General features: G+C 39.5%; 1 protein-coding gene across 3 annotated transcripts in view; it reads left to right on the top strand.

Annotated features, from left to right (window-relative positions):
* The window catches only part of LOC126184728 (uncharacterized), a 171,079-nt gene that overhangs the window by 93,772 nt on the left and 52,279 nt on the right, over positions 1–25,028 (top strand). For all 3 annotated transcript variants that reach the window (XM_049927265.1, XM_049927263.1, XM_049927262.1), the window contains 2 exons: positions 5,792–5,883; positions 21,060–21,171. In XM_049927265.1, coding sequence (XP_049783222.1) covers positions 5,792–5,883; positions 21,060–21,171 — 204 coding nt within the window. The remainder of the gene's footprint in view (positions 1–5,791; positions 5,884–21,059; positions 21,172–25,028) is intronic.

The raw sequence follows: 25,028 nt of genomic DNA, 5'->3' as shown, positions 1-25,028 counted from the left end.
CTGATGGTTCTTCATAAAATTCTGGTTTTGGTACTTGTCCTGTATTCGACTGAAACTTTGTAAAACGTGTATTCTGTGTGAGATACATTTTGTCTTTTTATGGTTTGTTAATGGTACTGTGTTCTTTTGTTTTGAGGAACACTGAATGATAAACTTCAAGGGGAAAACCTTAGCATAAGGCTATGATTGTATATTTTGGCTGTGTTGAATGTTGTGGATTGCTGATAGTGGAACGCTTTTATGTGGTAACAAAAATTAATATTACAGACCTATTCTTTGTGCTGAGTGAGGTGTCCTATTCTCATTACACACGTGTAAATTCGTATGTCTGTTCCTTGTATGAAGCTCCTGTGTCATTGTAAAATAATCCTTGGGGAAACAAATTACTGTACTGTTTAAGTCCCCAGACTCAGAGACCGACCTTCCTTATGGAAGGACTGAAGCTGAAATATCCATCTGACCATCCATATTGTTTCACATGGTTTGCCCAAATAACTTTAGGAAAATGCTAGAATGGTATATTTTAACAGGGCACAGATAATATCCTGCTTCCCAATCCTATTCCTGCTTGTGCATTGGAAGACCTTGTTGTCAGTGGGGCATTAAGTCCCCAATCTTCCAGCTTTCCTTTTTGTTCTTCACTGAGAAATCAGTGAATGAAACAATATTACTGTAAAGCAAAACAAATGTCCAGACGTATTTTCTTCCTGTCTTCCCCTTGCAAGTAATCCATGAGAGCTGTTTTTGTAGAGCTGTTTTTGTAGAGCTGTTTTTGTAGAGCTGTTTTTGTAGAGCTGTTTTTGTAGAGCTGTTTTTGTAGAGCTGTTTTTGTAGAGCTGTTTTTGTAGAGCTGTTTTTGTAGAGCTGTTTTTGTAGAGCTGTTTTTGTAGAGCTGTTTTTGTAGAGCTGTTTTTGTAGAGCTGTTTTTGTAGAGCTGTTTTTGTAGAGCTGTTTTTGTAGAGCTGTTTTTGTAGAGCTGTTTTTGTAGAGCTGTTTTTGTAGAGCTGTTTTTGTAGAGCTGTTTTTGTAGAGCTGTTTTTGTAGAGCTGTTTTTGTAGAGCTGTTTTTGTAGAGCTGTTTTTGTAGAGCTGTTTTTGTAGAGCTGTTTTTGTAGAGCTGTTTTTGTAGAGCTGTTTTTGTAGAGCTGTTTTTGTAGAGCTGTTTTTGTAGAGCTGTTTTTGTAGAGCTGTTTTTGTAGAGCTGTTTTTGTAGAGCTGTTTTTGTAGAGCTGTTTTTGTAGAGCTGTTTTTGTAGAGCTGTTTTTGTAGAGCTGTTTTTGTAGAGCTGTTTTTGTAGAGCTGTTTTTGTAGAGCTGTTTTTGTAGAGCTGTTTTTGTAGAGCTGTTTTTGTAGAGCTGTTTTTGTAGAGCTGTTTTTGTAGAGCTGTTTTTGTAGAGCTGTTTTTGTAGAGCTGTTTTTGTAGAGCTGTTTTTGTAGAGCTGTTTTTGTAGAGCTGTTTTTGTAGAGCTGTTTTTGTAGAGCTGTTTTTGTAGAGCTGTTTTTGTAGAGCTGTTTTTGTAGAGCTGTTTTTGTAGAGCTGTTTTTGTAGAGCTGTTTTTGTAGAGCTGTTTTTGTAGAGCTGTTTTTGTAGAGCTGTTTTTGTAGAGCTGTTTTTGTAGAGCTGTTTTTGTAGAGCTGTTTTTGTAGAGCTGTTTTTGTAGAGCTGTTTTTGTAGAGCTGTTTTTGTAGAGCTGTTTTTGTAGAGCTGTTTTTGTAGAGCTGTTTTTGTAGAGCTGTTTTTGTAGAGCTGTTTTTGTAGAGCTGTTTTTGTAGAGCTGTTTTTGTAGAGCTGTTTTTGTAGAGCTGTTTTTGTAGAGCTGTTTTTGTAGAGCTGTTTTTGTAGAGCTGTTTTTGTAGAGCTGTTTTTGTAGAGCTGTTTTTGTAGAGCTGTTTTTGTAGAGCTGTTTTTGTAGAGCTGTTTTTGTAGAGCTGTTTTTGTAGAGCTGTTTTTGTAGAGCTGTTTTTGTAGAGCTGTTTTTGTAGAGCTGTTTTTGTAGAGCTGTTTTTGTAGAGCTGTTTTTGTAGAGCTGTTTTTGTAGAGCTGTTTTTGTAGAGCTGTTTTTGTAGAGCTGTTTTTGTAGAGCTGTTTTTGTAGAGCTGTTTTTGTAGAGCTGTTTTTGTAGAGCTGTTTTTGTAGAGCTGTTTTTGTAGAGCTGTTTTTGTAGAGCTGTTTTTGTAGAGCTGTTTTTGTAGAGCTGTTTTTGTAGAGCTGTTTTTGTAGAGCTGTTTTTGTAGAGCTGTTTTTGTAGAGCTGTTTTTGTAGAGCTGTTTTTGTAGAGCTGTTTTTGTAGAGCTGTTTTTGTAGAGCTGTTTTTGTAGAGCTGTTTTTGTAGAGCTGTTTTTGTAGAGCTGTTTTTGTAGAGCTGTTTTTGTAGAGCTGTTTTTGTAGAGCTGTTTTTGTAGAGCTGTTTTTGTAGAGCTGTTTCTGTAGAGCTGTTTCTGTAGAGCTGTTTCTGTAGAGCTGTTTCTGTAGAGCTGTTTTTCTAGAGCTGTTTTTCTAGAGCTGTTTTTCTAGAGCTGTTTTTTGGGAAGCAATTGTTTATGAAAGGGACATAATTTCTCTTAGTGCAGTGCTATGATTATGTTTATCTGTCATTTTGTGATTTGAAGTTTTTATTGTGCTGTTACACATTGGATTTTGCACACTCGAAACTTATGAATGTTTTTCAGGAGTTATAAAATAGAGCTGCAAGTGGAAAAAAAATCTTAACATTTGATATATATTGTTTGCTCTGGGTGAAGACAGCAAGGCAGTTCGGAACACTTGCATCCATGGTTGTTGTGGTTGGGCAGGGAGGGAGTGGGTGTGAGTTATGGTGTTGTAGACTGTAACAGTTGTTTATCACTTCCAAACTGAGGTGACAGTCTACTGCAAAAGAAGGAAAAAAGAAAAAAAAAAAAAAAAAGACACTGCCAGAAAGACACGGGCATATGGCGTTTCACTGCAATGAACTAGTTTATTATGGGTCTGTGTTTTGTGTAGGTTACCAGGGTGTGGAAGCTATTCACCCACTGCTGAGCAACTCTTTTATGAGCAGAAAATAAGCCTGAGCTACAGTCCGACATAGTGGGAGTTTAGCATCGTGGATTAGCAGCATGTAGAGATAGTCTCTGCAAGTACTTTATCTGTCTGTCCATCTGTGCTGTCATATTACTACCTGCTGATTCTCATCTGAGTATTGTGGCAAGATAGAGGCGTGTTTGCTTTTGAAGAGAGCGCTGCTTTGGGTCACGGTTCCAGTCTCGCTGAAGACAAGAATTTGTAGCCTTTTCGTGACAGAGCAAAGGCATTCAGATCCAAAGTCAATAAATAAATTATAACTATGAAATGCCAAATTTGTATACGGTTTCTGTTTGACATATGACAGCAAACAAAAACATACTGTTTTGAAGTTGAGAATGAGTAATATCTTATTCATTCGTGCTGTTTTGGACATGCTAGTGTTACAGTACTTTCTGTTCTGTTAAAATAGATTTTCGTCGTAAGGTTACCGTGGTAAGCTGAATTACACTTAGTTGTTGGCAACAAACACCAGCTGCAATAGATGGGACCCGGGAGAGGGTTTTGTAGTGCATGACATCCTTATTGACACACCTGCTGAAAAATGTTATGTCACACTATCCTTTCGTCAAGGTGATGTCTTTTCTTATGGCCCAGCCATCAATTTCACTTAAGAAGTTAACATAAATACATCATAACTAGACACCAGTAACAGTACTGCTTAGGAATTCTCAATGAGTGAAATGACAATGTTTGATCTGAAATGCATTAATAGTCCCACCTTTTATTTATACTGTTGTACCACAGTTAAATGGTCACGGTTCATCATGTATGTTTGTTAATGAGACTTCCTGAATGTAGAAAATGAGTCATGACAATGAAAGACATTTCTTGAAAAAGTAAAATCCTTTGCTGACATGTTTTGCCCAAAAGCACATGCTCCACCCACAGTGAAAGTATACTTGAGCTGCCTTGCTGCCCTCACACCTCTGTTAAACCCAGAGCAAACTATGCGTTTCAGATTTTAAGACTTTTTCCACTTTGAACTCTATTTCACAACTCTTGAACAACATTCATAAGTTTCGCGCTTGCAAAATCCAATATGTAACTGCAAGATGAAAGAACTTCAAATCGGAAAATGACAGATAAACACAATCATAGCACTGCATCCACCTGGTCGTACGACGCCTGATGATGTTGACAAGCGGAGTGCGGCTGGTCGCTAGCTACGGAGGGCTGCTATAGGGTGAAGAAACTCCCACGTCTAAACTTCGTCTTGAAACGTGTGACCTGTGTGGTGGAATTGTTGTGGAGATTTCTAGTATTGCAGGTGAGTTAGAGTGTGAAGGGAATTACTTTTGAGCTCCATCAGACTGACTACTTCCGCAGACAATCAAAATGTGACTAACGCAAAAAAATGGAATGGAATGGAGTGGATTCGATCTCATGACTTCATGGCTACGTTGTACGACATTTACCACCATGAGCAGTTACAGCCTTTCAGCTTCTCAAGGAAAGGACAAGATTTGCTCCAGACACTTCCACATTCTACAGTGTTGTGAGATCATGCATATTGCCGTAATTAGAATTCTGAGGGGTGATTAACTGCATTGGCCACCATAAGTGAACGACTTGGACTTAGCCTCTGCAGCAGCTGGCCAGTTATCAGTTTTTTTGTGAAAGACTGTACGTGCTGACAATTAAATGATAACATTGACCAACAGTGAGAAACTTTATCAGTGGAAGGTGCTTATTATCGTAACTATGGCCTATTTCAAAAGGATTCATCTGATTTCCCCAAGACCATATCTTCAATGGAATGAAGGTCTTTGTCTCTGATGTGGTGAATATTCAGGTTATGCAGATATTTTATTCTTTGGATTCCTGTTATGAATTTATGTAGACAAGAGCATTTACCAGTGAGCAAATACATTTATGCATTTATTCTGACATAAGCTGAATGTAAGCTGGCTGCTGTTTTAATTCATGGCATGTGTTTTTTTTTTTTTACTTTTATATCACTTTTATATATGACAACAGCCGCTCAGCTTCAGGTAATGCAATTTACCACCATGTGATATAACAAGGCCCACTTCTTCTGAAGATATGTTTAGAAATATTGAAACCTAGGTCAAGGGCTAAATAAACCTTTGGTTTGCAACTGATTGGCTGTTTTTTTTTCCAAATTTATACAGTTGCTGAATGGCAGCCATGTTTAAGATTTTGAATTAAAATGACTAAGTGAGAGTGAAGCTACAAAGCTGTGATATTATTCAAGGATGGTGTTATTAAATTCTTCAGAAACAAAAAGGATGTAACCACCATGCTGGAAAAATTCAGCTAATTATGTTGCTTGACGAGCAGTCACCTCAGTTTTTTTCCCTGAAAATTTGGGCATTGTCAGTGGGGAATGAAATCAACACTTCAGAATCGTCAGAGTTCAGGGCTTATGGAATACCAGTATGATGAGACAGTTCTGTTGATTGCTTCACTGACACACACAACAGGCAGTTCTTGGTGAAAAAGCTAGTTAGATGCTTTAATGAGAAGTAAGGAAGGGTATATGATCCAGTGGACGCAAAATTCCAGAGTAATAAGGTTGTGTAAAAACACTTAAATAAAATCCTGTTAGTGTTTAAAAGTTAAATTACCTTTTGTTCCAGATACACGTTTTGCTAATTTCCTGGTTCATTGAAGTCATGTTGTGACAAAACTGTATGTGATTTTTACCCCATGTGGATGCTTTCATATCTTCAATGAATAATGGATATTTTTTTTGTCTTGCTTTAAGCGTGGGCACAAACAAACATCACATTCCCTCCAAATCTACCTGAGGAAGTTGAGGCAGCCTTAGCTTCATACAGAAAGCAAGATGAGAATGAGGTAGGTCTACACAGGAAACTGCTAACTTTCGTAATTTGTGGACAGTTTTAGCTCCTCTATTATTTTGCTGCTGTAGTACATGTACAATGAATCAGCATGCAAGCATTGTGGTTATTTTCAAAATACATGTTGGAATTGGAATTAACTATGCCTTCATTGTAGATTTGCCTGGTCAGATATATGTACAAAGGCAAATACACATAAAATAATACTAAAGTCCTCTGTAAATGTAAGTGACAACTTAAATGATTTGTTTGTACTAGATGTGTATTACTAATAATACACTCCTAGGTCATTTTTCTTTTTCTCCTGGTGCATGTAACTAAACAGTGATTAGATTCTGTAGCATAAAATGTAAATGTGGGGAAACAGTTATCCCTTGTGTATTAAGTTGGAACCAGACCGAACAACTGAGGTTGTGACAAAACCATTGCCTTGCTTATCACTTTTCACAGGGGCCAATCATGAATTGGGCCTGAACAGTTTAGCAAGAGCAATGCCCACAAATCGCCAGTCTCTAGGTTAGAGTCTTGGTCTGGCAAACTGCTTTAATGTCAGGAAATTTGACCTGTGTGAGAGATCCATAAGTAATAGGTGTTTGCAGCTGATTTCCCATTTTAATATGTTTCCTGTGCAAAAGTGTATTCTGATACTCACTTGGTTAGGGGGTGTCGTCAAATGTGTAAGAAGACTGTGTCCTGCTTGTCTGTTTTTAATAGGACTGTATTTGCAATTATCTCTAAGTGATAAATTTTGTATGAGGAGGAACGAGGAACCCTGTAGAAAGACACTTCTTTGTGAAATGTGTTTGTATTTTACAAGCCTTGTCTAGTAGTGTAACTGAAATGTGTTATTTTGATTAACAGTGAATAGATTGGTTGTATTATTTAGAATATTTCCTGCAGAAATCTCTGATTTTGATTATTAAATCTTTAATCTACCTGAATTTTGAATGATAAGTGTACTCAATTTGGAACAGTTAGTAAAATTTGTGGGTATCCCATTTGATAGTGAGATTACTGTTACAGGATTTCAAATGAATAACTTTAAAACTGCTAAAATTTTAGCCACAGAGTAAGGAGATGTGACAGAGTACATCATTATCAGATTTGCATTGCTTTGAGTGATCTAGCTTGGCTATAGTTGCACTCTTGTGTGTTTCCAGAAGCTTATCCTACCTGAAAATAATGAGGGGAGAATGGTTTAGTCTGGAGAACGGCATTTTAACATGTTTTTGTTACATCATTTTCATGTATGTTGGTATGTTCAGAACAAATTTTGCAATTTATTTCTAACTAACTTCCTGATGACCTAGAGATTCCAAACTTTCTACACAGCTCAGAACTAGATGACATTGTAATACTAAATCACTTTCCTGTCTGGTGCGTGGCAAAGAGTATTTTGTATTCCACTGCTATTTTCTCCTTTTTCTGTTCATTACAAATGGTTTGTGGTAAGAATGAGCTCAATTGTCTAGTTTTTTTACCTTCATGGTTTTCCTGTGAGATACACATAGGAAGAAGCAATATATTGGTTGGCTCAGCTGTCAGGAAACTGAAATAAACTTGAAATTTATTTCTCTCTCTTAATCTTGTGAAAAAATTTTAAATCAGTTGAAAAATTTCTCACACAACAGTAAAAAGCAGAAAATAATTATTAAAATAAAAACTTTAATGAAGCATATTTTTAAAACAGACTGAAAAGTATAAAATGTTTTCTCTTGGCCCCAAACAGGTAGTCCTGATAATTTGTGCTTGGATATTTTTGATAGCTTAGGCAATAGTTGTAAAGTTTGAAATGAAAAATGTGGTGCACATGCAATAGGTAATAATAAGAGTAGAGTAGCTGTTAAGAAAAACCACACATTAGTTCATGTCATTTGCAGTGGAATAAAATTGATTTTCAGTAATTAATAATATGTATCTACTATGTGTGATTAGTGCCTGCGGTTAAAGTACGATAATCATGACTAGCCAATTTTGGTGGTGTTGTCAAGCTTCATTTGTGCCGATTAAGGTAAATTTTGAACTTTGTGAAGTGAATTCATGTTTAGGTTACATAACAGAACACATTCCTGAACAGAGTTCAATTTCTGAACTAGGGCTAAATATCATCTCCAGTCAGCAATGTTCATACAATTGACCGTAAGACTTTTTTATAGCATCATACATTGATGAGAGGTTAGTAACTGTAGCTGAAAGAAAGATGTGATTGTTGAAATATGTCACTGAATTGGGACATAAGTCTCAAAATTAATGAAATATTATTAACTTGTCTTCAAATAGATGATTTATTTGTTTAAGAATATCAGTGGTAAAAATTCAAATATATTATCTTCTCTGTACAGTAATAAGGCACAACAGTTAGATTATTCAGAATGTGGGAACTATTTTAGATGGCAAATGAAGTTACAGGTTTTGTATCCTGCCTGGAAGGCAGTGCGTGGGTCTGTTTCTTTGAAAAAATAACACCCTCCCCGTTGTAAGTAGTACAAAGTCTCAATAGTAAGTAAACACTCTGAAGTTGAAACGATGTATCCAGGCCGTCTGCTCTTGATGAAATGGGGCAGAAAGCAGAGCGGCACTCGTTGAGCTCCACAACGTCAGCTAGAGGGAGCTGTGGTCGGCATAGTTCGTCTGCTCTTGTAGTGCCAACCTACGAGTGTGCATCTACGCTGTGCCATCGGAACTATCAATACTACACCTCTCCCCCCTGAAATGGTGCACCGTCGTGGAGTAATGCTTCTGACGGCGGGTGGAGGGACCCAGGGGCGGTGCAACTGAGGGGGCGGACAGCGGAAGTGCTGGGGCGCGTTGCCCACCTGCGTCTCCGAATTGCTCGCGAGGGGGGCGAGGAAAATGTCCCGTTTAAAGCCTGCCCGTGGCCCACACCGCCACTGGGTATGCTCGGATGAGGCGGCGGAGCAACAACCTCCATGGTTGGCAGTGGTGTGACGGCAGCTGCAGTGTCCATTGGCTCCGGCACTGTGGAGGAACACGGCAGTGACGGCGGTCAGAGGTGGGGCCGTGGCGGTGGCTAGAGGTGCCTGCCCGATGCTGCAGACTAGACTGGCGGCACAGGCAATGGTGCCCTCGCCACAGATGCCGTCAGTGGAGTCATGAGCTGTGGCAGTGGAAGCCACGAAGCATCCAATTCTGCTGCAAAAGAACCAGCGGCAGAAAACCGAGGGCGGCACAACAGATCTGGTTCCGTTGTCGCTTGACAGTTCCAGAGGGGCCAGAAATGACAAGTGAGTCGCAGCCAAGCTGGCGAAGAATGCACCCTTGCTTCCAGCGTTGCCTGCTACAGAGAACGCGACAGAACACCAATGTATGTGGTTCCAACCCAGAACGAGGCAGAGTATTGGGAGTGCGCAGCAGCCGGTGGGCATGGCCATGTAGCCATTCTGCTGGGGAACGGGCGCCGTGCGGCTTGGAGCAATAGGAAGCAAGGAAATCTCTTGTGCGAGTGCATGGCTTGCAACTTGCTCATCTGAGACTTAAATGTACACACAAAGCGTCAGCCTCGCCATTTGACTGGGGGTGGAACGGGGCTAAGGTCAGATGGCGAATGCCATTAGCAGCACAGAATGCTTCAAAGGAGTACACGAATTGGCAGCCATTGTCGGAGACAATAACTTCAGGAAGGCCCTCAATACAAAACAGATATTTCAAAGCCCGAACAGTACTGGCAGATGTAGTAGGAGACATAGGTACAACAAAAGGGAAGTTGCTGTATGTATCAATAACTATCAATGAGCAGGTGTCCCAGAAAGGACCCGCAAAATCAATATAAACGTGCTGCCAAGGCGCAGGAGGAGTCAGCCACGCAAAGAAGCGCTGACAGGGAGCAGATTGATGCTCCGCGCAAGAGTGACAGTTAGCAAGCAAATTCTCAATTTGTTTATCAATGCCGACCCAAGTGCAGTGACGACACGCTAATTGCTTTGTCCGCACTATACCCCAATGACTAGCGTGCAGTAAGTGGAGGATTTCCAGCTGCAATGAACGATGTACGAGTGAGTCAAATGAAAACCTAAAATATTTTTTAAATGTTATTTATTGTGCAGAGCTGGTACAAAGCTGTATCACTTTTCAACATAATCTCCCCCACACTCAATGCGAGTTCTCCACTGCTTACAGAGTGCATGAATTCCCTTAGAAAAAAATTCTTTTGGTAGACCGCGCAATCACTCGTGCATTGCGTCGTGTACCTCTTCATCACAACGGAACTTCTTTCCTCCCGTTGCATGTTTGAGTAGTCCAAACATATGGAAATCACTTGGGGGCAAGGTCTGGTGAGTATGGTGGATGAGGAAGACACCCAAAAAGCAGGTCTGTGATTGTTGCAACTGTTGTACGGGCAGTGTGGGGCCTTGCATTGTCATGTTGCAAAAGGACACCTGCTGACAGCAATCCATGTCACTTTGATTTGATTGCAGACTGCAGATGATTTTTTAGGAGATCTGTCCTTCGCTGCTGATGGTTCTGTTCGAAACTACTTTGGTTTTGGTGATGAGGAATTGCGCCATTCCTTGCTTGCTCTTTTCGTTTCTGGTTGGTGGACGTGAACCCAGGTTTCGTCCCCAGTAACGATTCTTGCAAGAAAGGCATCACCTTCTCGTTCAAAGTGCTGAAGTTCCTCACAAGCATCAACACGTCGTTCTGTCATTTCAGGAGTCAGCTGCCGTGGCACCTATCTTGCAGGTACTTTGTGAAACTGGAGCACATCATGCACAATGCGGTGTGCTGACCCATGACTAATCTGTAAACGTGCTGCAATGTCATTCAGTGTCACTTGGTGGTTTCTTCACTATGGCTTCAACTGCTGCAATGTTCTGTGGAGTCACAACTCGTTGTGCCTGACCTGGACAAGCAGCATCTTCCACTTAAGTCACACCATTTGCGAACTTCCTACTCCATTCGTAGACTTGCTGCTGTGACACATTCGTAGACTTGCTGCTGTGACAAACATGCATCACCGTACTGAACCTTCATTCATCGATGAATTTCAATAGGTTTCACACCTTCACTACGCAAAAACCGAATAACAGAATGCTGTTCTTCCCTAGTGCAAGCCGCAAGTGGGGCGGCCATCTTTACACTGATACTGCAACGGTATGTGTGCATCTGCATTATGCTGCCACCTACAGGTCATTCTGCACGCTGTTTGTAGCACGCTTACCAACTTACAGGATAACTGCGCCAAATTTCGATTTGTTATTACAAGTTTAAGGTTTTCATTTGAGACACCCTCGTACAACCGCATGAGACTCATTATTGTCAGTTCGTAACAAAATAACACCATGGTGTACAGCAAAGTTGTGACTTTGCACAAAGTAACATCAAACAAGGGGATCACTAATCTACATAGCAGATGGAGTCCATTGAGTACAAATATAATGCAAAAGAATCTGCAAAGAAGCATTGCCAGCTGTCGCAGAAGCAATGCGACGAAAATCCACTGGAAAACAATCAACTAATTCCTTATCTTGCGAATCAATGAACGTACATGACAGTTCGGAAGAATCAAACTCGTCAGGACCGATAGGGAGGCGAGACAAAGCATTGGCATTGCCATGCTGGGCCTCAGGCCGAAACAAAATTTCATAATTGTAGTTAGACAAAAACAAAGACCAACGTTGCAACTTTTTTGCAGTACGGGTTAGAACTGGCTTTGATGGGTGAAACGACGATGTCAGAGGCTTATGGTCGGTGACCAAATAGAACTTACGACCGTACAAAAAATCGTGAAACTTTGTCACTCCATATACAATAGCTAAACCTTCTTTCTCGATTTGAGAATAGTTTTGCCGGGCAGAATTGAGCAACTTAGACCCAAAAGTGATCGACAGAATTAATGCAGTGTGAGAGAATTGCTCCGATGCCATGAGAAGATGCATCGACAGCCAAAACAACTGATTTGGAGGGATCGAAAGAAATCACGCAGCGATCACTCAACAAAGAAGATTTGAGCTTGTGGAAAGCAGCATCACATTCCAAAAGCCCAAACAAAAGGAACATTCTTATGCGTAAGGCGACGCAAAGGCGCTGCAATCTGTGTTGCATTTGGTATAAACCGAATGTAAACATAATATGTAATTTTGCCAAACACAGACTGAAGTTCTTTCAAGTTCCTAATCGCACAGAGATGTGATGGTGAGGGGTGGATACCCTGTCCGGTAATCATATGTCCTAATTACTGAATCTCAGGTGGAAAAAAATTGTACTTGTCTGTTACACTTGAGTTCTGCCTGATAAAGTACAGTAAATAAGGCACGCCAATTCTGCAAGTGTTCGTCAGGTACTCAACCTGACATAACAACATCGTCCAGATAATTGGAACAACCAGGGACAGTGGCACACAACTGCTGCAAGTTAGCTTGAAAAGTAGCAGGAGCTGAAGGACTACCGAATGGAAGTCGGTGAAACTTGAACAATCCAAGGTGGGTGTTGACCACAAAATAACGCTGCGACTGTTCGTTGAGCGGAATTTGAAAGTATGCATCCCGCAAGTCAATCGTGGAAAAGAATTTTTGCGCACCAAGCTTATCAAAAATGTCTTCAGGACACGGTAAGGAAAACATAGTGACCACTGTCTGGGGATTTACTGTAGATTTAGTCAGCACAAATACGGAGATGACTGTTTGGTTTCATCACACACACTATAGGTGAAGCCCATTGCAAAGCAGGAACAGGTTCAATGACACCACTGTCTTGCAAATGCTTAAGCTCAGCAGCAACGATGTCGCGCAGTGCTTGCGGTACTGGGCGTGCGTGCCGCAAAATAGGCATGGCATTGTCTTTAACTACAACATGTGCTGCAAAGTCTGTGCCACAACCAAGGCCATCAGAAAAGAGTTCAGCAAAATCATTGCATAGTGTGGCAACACTGTCTTCATGGTCACTAGCGTTATCCTGGATTGCGAGGCCAAAAAGTTCAAACGCGTACATGCCAAAAATGTTCGTAGCATCACTAGAGTGGATCTCATGGAAAGACACTGTTTTCGTCATTGCACTATATGTGACTTGCAAACGACAGTGCCGAGTATTGAGATTTCCTGTCCAGTAAATGCAGTCAGTGTGGAATGTGAACGACAACGCGGGCGCGAACAAAGCAAGTCATATGTTGATCTGTTCAGTAAAGAAACAGACGCACTAGTGTCCATCTGCATCCGAACAGAACGTCCACAAATGTTCAAAGCCACAAAAAGTTTCCTCGCATCGCGCTGAATGTGAGAAGCAGCATCTGGCAAAACTGGTTTATTCACACGACGAGCTGTAGAAGAACGTGAAGCAGAAGGCCTTGAAAAAATGGCATCAACATCCATAGGCTGATGATGTGAATCATGATCACGGCAGTTTCCATTGCGGTGACGACCACACAAATCACGTGAATGGGAAACAGGTTGTGAATTTGGTTATCTTACTACACACAGCTTGCATATGTCCTTTTTTATTACAAAAATAACACTGTGCTTGACGAGATGGGCAACTGTCCTGTGGGTGGGCACGAAAACAGTTCGGACAAGATTTCAGTTTCTTAGTGGGTTCCTGGTTGGAAACTTGTTTACTTGCACGCGAGCAGCGCAGTGCGGCGCGGCACTCTTGCCGGGGCCGGGTGGGAGGGCCGTGCCGTGCTAACAGTACACACACCCCGGGTCACGTCGAACGCTTAAGTAGCCGTATCTAATGTATCTTGTCTGTCTAGCAAGTCCACTACTTCCTGCAAAGACGGGGTTTTAAATCGTAAGATTTGCTTGTGGATGCGGTGGTCCGCCACATTCTGTGCAATAGCGTCTCTAATCATATCATCTGCATAAGAGAGTCCACATGAACAATTAAAGGCACAATCAGATGTTAGTCCCTGAAGGTCCACTAACCAAGATTTATTAGACTGAGTAGGACCTTGCCAGAGATGAAAGAATTTGTAGCGTGCACCTACCACATTTACACTGTCACGGAAGTGGGAGTTCAATGCATCAGTCACTTCTGCGTAAGTTTTAGTCTCTGGGCGGATCAGTTTTATGAGCACACGGTATAACACTACACCCGCGTTGGCAATGAAAAAGGCAAGCCGCTCTGTACCTGGTATGTTGTATGCGGCGAAGTGTGCCTCGAGCTGGGCAATGTATTCTGGCCAGTGTTCAAAGTCAGGATTGAAGGCATTAAATGACGGCACCGTAGGAGATGTCTGTGGTACAGATGGGGGCGTCGGAGGCGCCGTAGGAGCTGCAGTTTGTAGTGAGACCAATCCATTTACAGCAGCAAGCAGCTGCATCATTTGCTGAGCCTGAAACCGTACAAGATTGGACAGCGGAGGCTGTTCCTGTGGCGAAGCCATCTTTGACACAAAATAATGTCTTATAGCGAAGGGTGAAAGCGAACACTCACACAGTCACATGGGGATATCACAAAAAAGCTAATGCAGTACTGAGCAAAAAACATAGGTAAGAGGAGGAAAAATGATCCTCGTTGCCAATTATTTTGTGTACCGGCTGGAAGGCGACACGTGGGTCTGCTCCTGTGACCTGCAAAATAGGCTGAATGAAGGAAGCGAGTAGGAGCAGGAGAGGTAAAGCACTTCGGTATTGTGTTTAAAATTAAAGATGTTTACTATAGGCAAAAAACAAGTTAATAAATGGTTACATAACTTTGCGATGATGAGCACATAGGTTCGAAGCCTTATTCCAGTTGTAAGTAGTACAAAGTCTCAATAGCAAGCAAACACTCAGAAGTTGAAGTGATGTATCCAGGCTGTCTGCTTTTGATTAAATGGGGCAGAGAGCAGAGCGGTGCTTGTTGAGCTGCACAGCATCTGCTAGAGGGAGCTGTGGTTGGCGTAGTTCATCCGCTCTTGGTAGTGCCAACCTATGAGCATGCACCTACGCTGTGGCATCGGAAGTATCGATACCACAACAGGCTTTCCTTGACCACTCATTGTTTCTTCAGAATGGTAAATAGGGATGAAGGAATGCCTCCAATTTTTAGTAGTTAGTTACTATTTTGCTAATACATGCTGTAGGCAATGTGGTCCAGAGAGACTCACAAAGGCAGTATTTAAATGTAGCATGCACATTGAACAGTGGGAGCTTTGTAGGTCATCATAAACCACTCATTATAACAGTCTTTCATTTTAATCATGTTATTATGTAATTGGTCTTGAAAATCAGACAAATAAAAATGGAACAGGTGGTAGGGCAGACAAGCTGTTAGAAATAAATTTATGTAATAATAAGCTTCTGTAAGAATTTATGATTTTTGTAACATATTTGGAGTAACAGCAAACTAAATTTAATTATAATTGAAACAATCAATCTTTATCACGAAACAGAACATAATTTATTAGTGTTGACCAGTTTCAGTCTGTACAGATTATCTTCAGAGCCTAAGGTATCTCAGAAAATTTAACGTAAATTTTCTTAGACGGAGATCAGAAACTATTAAACATATGAGGGCAGTTTGTGTATTAAGGTCTGATAAGTTGCAAAATGGAAACCACAGTGAAAGTATGATGAAGCTTTGTACAGATCTGCTGGGCAGTGTCTCTAGTAGGTCTGTTGATCGCGTAACAATGCTCCTTCGTCCTGAGTGCGTAGTCAGCGTGTAAAGATGCCTAGAAAATAGTCTCTTGCCAAGTATGGGTGCCTGCTGAGAGATTGTGCCTGATTTTATACAGACCACATAATGTAACTGTCCTTGTTGTTGAGAAATTCTCAGCTGCTTGCTGCAGATGCAGTGAAGACACTCCCGTAGCATTTTGTCTCTGCTCACATGAGCTGCTGGCTGTGAAGACAACATTTTGACATAACAATGAGCTGCAGACCAACATAGAAAATTTTTGAAAAGCCCAGGTGGCCGCCTTGTATGACAAGGGTATTGGAAAGTTGGTACAACGCTATGTCAAATGTCTAACAAGGGAATGGTCCAATAAGACATGTCGAAACCTACCCTGAAATTTTTGACGCAGGAAGAAGACAACGAAAGAAATGCACCGTCAAAATTTTAGCTGCTAAGAGGCACTCAAAGTATTAAAGAATACCTGAAAATTGCCAGATTTGCCAGTTGCCCAATCAACGAATGCAGTGACAAATCATATATGATAATGCCAGTGATAAGTATGAGTGGTTTACTGTTTCTACAGCTGTATGTCTGTCTTCAAGAACCACAAGGCAAATTAGTACCAAACATTACACTACACTGCTAGATTTATTCCCGAAAGTGACCAGAACTATTAACTAGACATATATAACCTTTAATGTAGGCTTTACAAGGTATTGTAATAAATAATACAATAATAAAACACAAGGACCAGTACATAAGTTCCTTAAAGGGTACTGAGGCAGATTATACCCGCAGAAGACGTGGACTGATGGAGCGTTACACTGAACTACTGGTCATCAGACCTCTTTTTAGAACACACATGTTACAAGAACCAAGGGGCAAAAATCTTGTAATCAGCGTATCAAAATCTGGAAAAATTGGAAAAAAATATTCTCAACATTTCATTCAAAAGGTATTCCTACCAGCCACAGAAACTAATTCATTGGTTTTGTTGGATTCATGGTCTGGACAGAACGATGCCTCTGTTTTTGTGGATGACGACGAAAAATCTGTAGATGTAATGTGGATTCTGCCTGGAACTACTAGTGTGATTCGACCTCTTGATAAAGAACTTTTTTGGCAGTGGAAAGCATTTTTCAGGAAATTATCAGACAGCATAATTTCTGATACCTCTCTCTCATTTCAGGTTTCTCAGCAGAAGAGTATTCTTAAGTTCCACTCATTTGTGCATTACCAGTTTTCTTCACCTTTTCGAATTTGACAAAGTATGCCTGGTATGCAGCGCAATATGCAGAACAGTGGCCGGGACCATTTCTGACACCATCCCAGTTCTGTCTAAATAAAACTAGTGGTTACTGTGAAGTGCCTGGCTGCATCAATTTTTCCTTTGTCTGGTGTGCCTGGTGCAAGAAAAATGTTTGTTTCTGTCATTCAATAGACACTTTACATTTTTGTGACGACTACAGGGTATAAACAAAGAACTGTTTCACTGATAGTCAAATGTACAACATTCAAACATTATTGTAAGGAATGGCCTACAGGAATTGTTATAAAGTGTAGTACTGCATGACACATTTGATTTCAACAGATTAAAAGTCCTCATTGATGGACATCAAAAACAGCCATAATTTTATTTTCTCTACTAGCCACTTTTATTAGAATTACATGTGCAGGAATTGAACTGTTGATATTAAGCTATTCCAAAAGAATGTTTGTATAGTTTAAGCCAGGTTTTCACTGGAGCAAATAAGCTAACAAGCACGAGCAAAAGAGAATTCTGTCTGGTCTAACCGGTAGGCCTCTTGCAGGTTTTTCAACTGGATGCCACTGCAGTTACTTACGTGTCCCTAAGCTTCCCCAGTTACCTAATCAGAAAATGGAGACCTGCAGGTAATGTGGAATTCGAACCACATGTCTTTCATGGCCACTTACAACATCTGTGAAAAGTTAATGCTTGGTTCAAAATCATAGTGAAAAAGTTATGGGCTGAATGGGATTTAATCCCGTGCTCTCTGGATCAGAAGCATGCAGTTTGCCACTAGACCATTTTTGTTTTAAGGAGGAATAAAAAAAAAAAAAGAATATGACCATTAGACCTTACATGCGTAGTGGAAACGCTAGCTGTGTCACCTCTTGAGATGATGCTCATCATCAGTAATTAGTGTTATGTTTATAAATTTCCCCTCAGTGGTAACAAGAAGCCAGGGAAAAATGGCAGCCTACATATGAGGAAAATTTTGGACCAGTGCTAAGGAGAGATGGAGATGCAATTCTGTGTAAAGGGCACAATCTCCACGCATGTCACGCTTTCATACAAATTGAGACATTTAAATTCTTGTTTCCCTGCGCCATTTTGCATACTCAGTCAAGAACACTATACTCGCCATACAAAATAATCCTCACTGAATAGCAACATTTCACATTGTGGCTCTTACAAGATAGAGGTGTATCCTGTATACCGAATATTAGCTCCGTAAACTAAAAACTAATAACACAGCATTCATAGGCAATGTTCGCTACCTCGTGTTCTCTTCCATTTCCTGTAGTATAAACGATTCTACCCATATGCAAGTGAATGGCAGTGAATTTTCTGCAAATACTCATTCACTCGTGTTCCCTTACATTTGCTCCATTGTAAACCAGACTTTAGGTGCTTAAAATTGGTGTCTATGAACTCTGGATAATTCTGCTATGCGGCGCTGTGTGAGTGATTCGCCGAGTCGCACACTAGCTGGACAGGGCTGTACAAACCGCTGTTATAAGTTGTTCTTCACCTGGCAAAAATGTGTATCTTCAACATTTTTTACAAAATACTTGCAGTGCCCCTTAGCAGTTAAAATTTTGGCAATGCATTTCTTTCATTGTCTTCTTCCTGTGTAAGCAATTTCAGGGTAGGTTTCAACATGTCTTATTGGACCATTCACTTGTAAGTTGGAACGGTGACTTAGTGTATGTGAGGAGCTGGAAGGTGTAGTTAACTGGTACAAATGAAACATTTTTGATTTTCAGTATGGTTTCCATTTTGCGACCAATCATACCGTACTTGTATAATAACCCTTGTATTAACAGTATACAGAAAAGGCAATATACATTGAAATAAAATTGAAGACATTTATACTCTTGCGTGATCTGCAGAGGTGCAGAGCAGAGCTGAACTGTATTCCAGGAGGCACATTTATCGACGGCTGAATAGAGTAAAAAGGTGAAGCTCCACCCATCATTTAGCCCATGATCACAGAAGATCCTAGTGAGAAGAAAATATGATGGTATCATACAGAATTACACTGATAAATAATAATGAGTAAATTAAAAGGCTGGGAAATATAAATGAGGTGAAACACGTCACTATTCATTGTGTTATGCATTAAACACATTTAAATAATATAGTGGAAGGAATAAATAGGACAACCAATAGAAAATGGTTACAGTGACCGGAACTGCTATCTGTGGGCAATATGTGAAAATAATAGACCGTAGCCTTGATCAGTGACTGTAGGAAACTGGAAATTAATGCAAAGATGTATCCAAAATAATTCCACCAGTCACCATGGAGATGAGTGGTTTCAACTTCAATGATGAAATGTGCCTGTGACAGTGCAGAAATCAGTCCAGAGATGCAGTGAAAAGGGACACCACCAGTCACCATGGAGGCAAAAGCATCGATGTATGCCGATACAGCAAACATTGCCATGAAAATAGCCAGCTCGAAGTTAAACAAGAAATGTATGTCTTTGGGTATGATATTTTGGCACTAGATGCCATCTGTCACAATGGGGATGAAAGATGTAAATTAATGACATGTTGTACCTATGTGGGTCCATTTCTAGTAAAATATTATACCTTATGGCCAGCTGTAAGCTGCTAACATTTTATATTATTATTTAATAACTGATGAAAAAGGAAAATTAAATTTAAAAGTTAATTGACAAAAGCCAGTAATATAATTGACAAAAATTGCAATAAAAAAAAAAGATGAGACTTAAAAAATCTCTAACCTCGTAGCATAGAAGAGGAAATAATCAAATATTTTATTTCCTATACTATGCTTTGAAATTAAATATTTTTCTAATCTTATATATCTTCTATTTTAAATTTTGCCAATTATATTACTGGCATTTTCAATGAATTTTTAAATTTAATTTTCCTTTCTCACGAGTTTTTAAACATTTATATGCAATATTGCTGTTTATAGCTGGTCCTTTGGTATGGTATTTCACTATAAATGGATCTAAATAATTTGATACCTTTCATCCCTATGGTGACCAATGTCATCTAGAGGCAAAATATCTTCTCTTGTTAAGCTTCAGGCTGGCTATCTCCATGGCAGTGGGCATTATATTGCCATATATTGATGCTTTCATCTCCTTGACAACTGACAGCTCCTGTTGTCACTGTGTATGTGGATGTGTGACTGCTCTGCCATAGACAGGTTTCATCAGTGGTCTGAGGCCATTTGTCTGGTGACTGCTGCCATTGTTTCATTACATCTTTGTATTGATGTCTTGTTTCCTTTACAAAGACTCCAGTGTTCATTATTTTCATGTATTGGCCACAGGTGGTAGTTGTGGTTACAGTAACCTTCTTCTATTGGTTGTCCTTTTTGTTAATTATGTTATACTGTTAAAATGTGTTTAATGTATAACAACACAATTAGTATTGATGTGTTTTGTCTTACTTAAAAACGTTCAGCTTTTTAATTTACTCAGTGTTATTTCTTGATGTAACTATATATGATACCATTGTAATTTATTCTCATTGGGGGCTTTTTTAGTCATGTGTTAGGTGGTGGATGAATATTCTGTAGCACTTTTACGGTATTCAGCAGTTGATGAATGTGCCTTCCAGCATACAGTGCGGTTCTGTTCAGTGCCTCTGTGGATCACTGAAGGGTATAAATACTTCGAATTTTATTGTAATGTATGTCTCTTTCCTGTATACCGTTGACATATGATCTCTCTCTAAGAAAACCAAAGTTAAATTTTCAGTTATGTTATGGTCTGCAAATCTGTATAGATTGAAACTTGTCACCGCTAATAAATTATATTATATTCTGTTTTACAATCAAGGCTTATTTTTTTTAATTATATAATAAGTTCGATACTTGATGGGCTTTTTGGTACCTACTGTTAATGGCATTCTAATTCTTGTTGACTTCATAATTTAGTGTCATATGTGTTGGCAGCCCTAACACAATATTGTTTCTTCCCCAGAAATTACTAACTGAATAGTCTTCAGATAAGTGCAACAGTTCTGACCCCCTTTTTTCTGACTGATATGTCTATCAATTTAGAAGAAAAGAAGAAATGATTTAAAACTTGAGTTCTACTGTTTATATTTTGTGCATATTAACTGTATTGACCTGGTACTGACTTGAAGATCTGCACCAGTAGTGTAGTATTTTACTCTTTTTTTTTTTTTAGATGCATGTTTCTGCTCTGCAAATTATGGCGTTCAGGTAAGTTAACTTGTGTGCAACTTTGCAGTCAACTCCATTTTCACATTGTTGCAAAGTCTTACATAAACTATGAGCAATGTATGTAAAAAGTAATAGGGTAGTAACTGTAGAATGCACCATTCTTTACTGTTCTGTTAACAGTGGTTTTTGATTTTCAGCTTCTGAAGTTAGCTACATGCAGAGTATGTGATACAGAATGTGGGAGACACTTACAAGGTACTGAGACTGATGACCAGGAAATGAATCTCAGAAGTGTTAAAACACTTGAAAGTAAGTGAAGAAATGTCAAATTATTTCTACTGTAATGTATAAGATGCTTTTGTTTTAAAATTACAGTTAATTTTAGAAGTGTGAACTTCCTGTTGTCGGTTGTTTCTGCTGAAATCAGTTGTAGACATTTTGATAGAATATATTGTGCATTGCAATCTGATCAGACTGTAATGTACACAGGCTAGCATTAGAAACTACCATTTAGCTATAGAACTGTAACTACAAAAGAAGGAAAATCAGAAAGTGTAATTTTTCTCTTTTTGCACTTGTCAAATGTGAACGTCACTGTAGCTTCTGTATTTGTAAATAAGACAGAATGCGGCTTTGCATGGTGGCCCATGACATGGTTTTCTGTTAGTTTTATTAGAGTAATTTTATGTTTTTTTCCAGGTGGTAGTCACAAGACAATAGTTTTTCTTATTGATTGGTACATTGGAATCTCTCTGAAATTGTGAAACAAATAGGCTTGGCAATTTTTAATGTTTTACAGCTGAAGCCTTTATCCACTCTTATAACAGAGGTGAACAACTCCTCTTAAGAGTTTCAGAGTGTTGAGGATATCTGAACTGTGTCGTATGTATAGGAGGAAAACACTTAATCATAGTACCGTAATAAAACTGATTTGCTTTCTATTTTTCCCCCTGCTCATTCTTATAAGGGTAGTTGGTATAGGATGTTATTTGCATCACAGTTAAAGTGCTATTTTTTGAGAGTTCATCATTTTATCAATGAATTCATCGATGGAAAAGTAATCTGCATTTGAAGCCATTGCCTAGTACAGGCATTCCTGTTTCATATTTTGGTAGATGAGACAAGGTTTGTGCTGCAAACTTATTTAAATGAGGCATTACCCAGAACTTGAAATAGTCAGCAATGCAAAAAGAAACAATTCAGTGCACAGCTTTGTTGAGCATGTTATTTAGTTGATAATGCATTCCACATACTGGTTATATGGTATGTATTCTTCAGGATCAGTGAAACAGATGTTGGGATTACTGAATGTATTGCAGAAGGAATTTAATGTTTTCACTGTTTATGTACTAGTGGACAGTAAAATCAAAAGAACCCACAGCTGCTGAAACTAAAAGACAGTAAGCCCATACATGCATTCGTGGTAACTGGATTAACCAATCAAAGGTTTTTTGATGCTGCAATTCAAATTCATGAACATTTTGCACATTACTGTTGCAGAAGATGAACTGCACAACAAAACATCAACTGAGTCACGTCCAGTTCTAATTTTACATTGTCTAAATCTAAACCATTTCCTTATAGCGGAGATGCTGAGTCGCAGAAAGGCAGAAGAAAAACGACTGTCGTAAGGTTAGTTTTTGGCCAACAAGGCCTTTGTCAAAAATAGACAACATACACACAAGCACACGCACACGAATGCACTCCTGCATACGCAATTTGCACATACGTCACCACAGTGGCAAAGGTCTTGTTGGCAGAAAGCTAATTCTCTGACAGTCTTTTTGTTATGCCTTTCTGTGACTCAGCCTATTCACTATATGGTGAATAGCAACTATCCTTTTCATTATATTGTTACATTCCATCCTGGATTTTCCATTGTTTGATTTAAACTATTTGCGTGGTAGTAATAAAAGTATATTTATCTCTAATCTTGAGGTCTGTTGTTTTCTCATTTCATCCATGAGATTTGACGTTTTTTCAGTATTTATATTAAACCCAAAAATGAAACAATCTTCACTTTTAACCTGGAATATAGTTAATGGTTTTATCCATATTTTTGTGTAACAAGTTGCTCCAGAAAGGCACAGTTTCGGGAGTTCATTAATGTGGTGCATCAGTTAAACTGCACAGTTTTGTAGGGTGCAATATACATCAGAAACTCATCAAATACGGCACTTAAACTTTACAAGTATGGACATTAATATGACACCTCTTAGTTTGCATCCATGCCAATCAGAGCACAAAACACATGACGTCATGCAAACGTGTTTGTGGTGTAGAAACTGAGAATGTTTATTTCAATATTTATTAAATATTAGTTTTTCTATTTTATGACTAATGCTTGTGGTGATGGTGACCTATTGCGTATACTGGGATCTGGGTTAGGTTGAAAGGCAATCAGACACTGTTGATTTATGTGTTTACATGACTAGAGGGCTGTGTTTGATACTTCTCATAAATATGCTTTTGTGCTACAAAAATATGTAGGTTGAGGCACTACATTAAATGTTTTTTACCATACGTTGTGCGAAAGTGTCGGAAAATAAGTCGGTGACAAATTGTTACTGGAACAGAGATCACTGCAAGTAGGGTATTCTCATTTGATGTTGCGTTTAGAGCCATAGTTCTTTGTGCAAGAAACCAATCCAGATTCTACGAAGTTGAGAAGAATAGTCAGTCAAATATGTGTATTAAAAAACTATCAGTTACCAATGTTAATAAACTGTGCCCCCTCTCCCCCATCCCATCCCCCCCCCCCCCCCCCCCCCTCCAGTTTTACCATATTTTTACACAGGTACAGGGAAATATGCAAAATTTTGTGACACTTCATAAAAATACTGCTTTCACATTATGTAGCTAAATATCGCAGATTACATGTTATTTTTTACTTCATCATTTGTGCAGAATTTTCCTGTCCCGTCCCAAGTTAACAGTTTTGATGGCATTGTTGTATAGGCACTCAAGGCATATGTTACTTTCATCCTAACACTTTGTATCATCTTGATAGTTTGTTGTAATACCCATTAGTTCAGTACCATATGCCACATAACATTTTGATGTGCTGCCTATAATGCAGTTAGACTTAAAAAAGTCAACATTTTGCAACTACAGGTACTACAGTTGCTTGAATTTGTCTCATTCTTCACAAAATGTAAAGACAGAAACATTCCCAAAGCTACATAAGAATACAGCTGGGTTCATGAGCATGTTGGGGTGTATATACTGTGGTGACTAGCTGTTCTCTGCAATGAAGAGGAAAAAAAAAAATGCAGAATTCATTGCTTCAGGATCCTACAATGAGAGTTTGTTGTGCATTACTGCAACAAACATGATATCACCTTGATACAATGCCACTTGCCTCACCAAAAAATAAAAAAAAATCAATTGTTAGTTCTGCAAAGGTTGCGTGTTATTTTGTTCTGCTTGCCACTTCCACACAGCCGTCAGTTCCCTTTCCAGGTGTTACATTTTTATGATGTTCAATTTGAAGTTATGACCAATTTCATATAGAAAGGAAATGTAAAGACATGGTCCTGCCACATTAACGTGACCACCGCATATGTTCGACATCAACTTGTAATAATCATTTACTGGTGGCGGGCGGCAGTGCTAGCAGTGTACGATATGTAGTGTGTGTGTAGGGGGATGCAAAAACGAGTGCAGTTGTAGTCGTAATGCGGAAACAGTGTGATTTATCTGCCATCCAAAAGGGCATGATCATAGGCTTTCAGACCAAGGGTGGAAGCATTTCCGAAATGACTAGTTGTGAATTGTTCACATGCTGCCACGGTTAAAAGTATACCGTGAATGGCAAAATGACGCTATCCAAAACTGGCAGTGAGGTAGCTGTGGTGCACGATAGACAATAAGTGATATGGGTGAATGATTGTTGCAGAGATGTGTACAGGCGAATAGAGGGGCAACTGTTGAGCAACTGACCACCCAGATGAACTGACGGGCTACCAACTGTGTGTCCTAAACGACTGTTTAGCGAAATGACGATTCAGCGATTGTTACTGTGTGTGGGCCTCTGCAGCAGGCACCTGGTTCATGCACCTGTGCTGGCTACTGTTCATTGGCGACAAATTCTGGAGTTTGCTCGCCAATACCAACTGGATGTCCCCTCAGTGACAACAGGTGCCTTCTCAGACGAATCACAATCT

Source organism: Schistocerca cancellata, chromosome 4 (assembly GCF_023864275.1).
Source record: "Schistocerca cancellata isolate TAMUIC-IGC-003103 chromosome 4, iqSchCanc2.1, whole genome shotgun sequence".
NCBI classification, from domain to species: Eukaryota; Metazoa; Arthropoda; class Insecta; order Orthoptera; family Acrididae; genus Schistocerca; species Schistocerca cancellata.
Note: the sequence above shows the minus strand (reverse complement) of the source record. Positions and strands in the feature narration are given on the sequence as shown.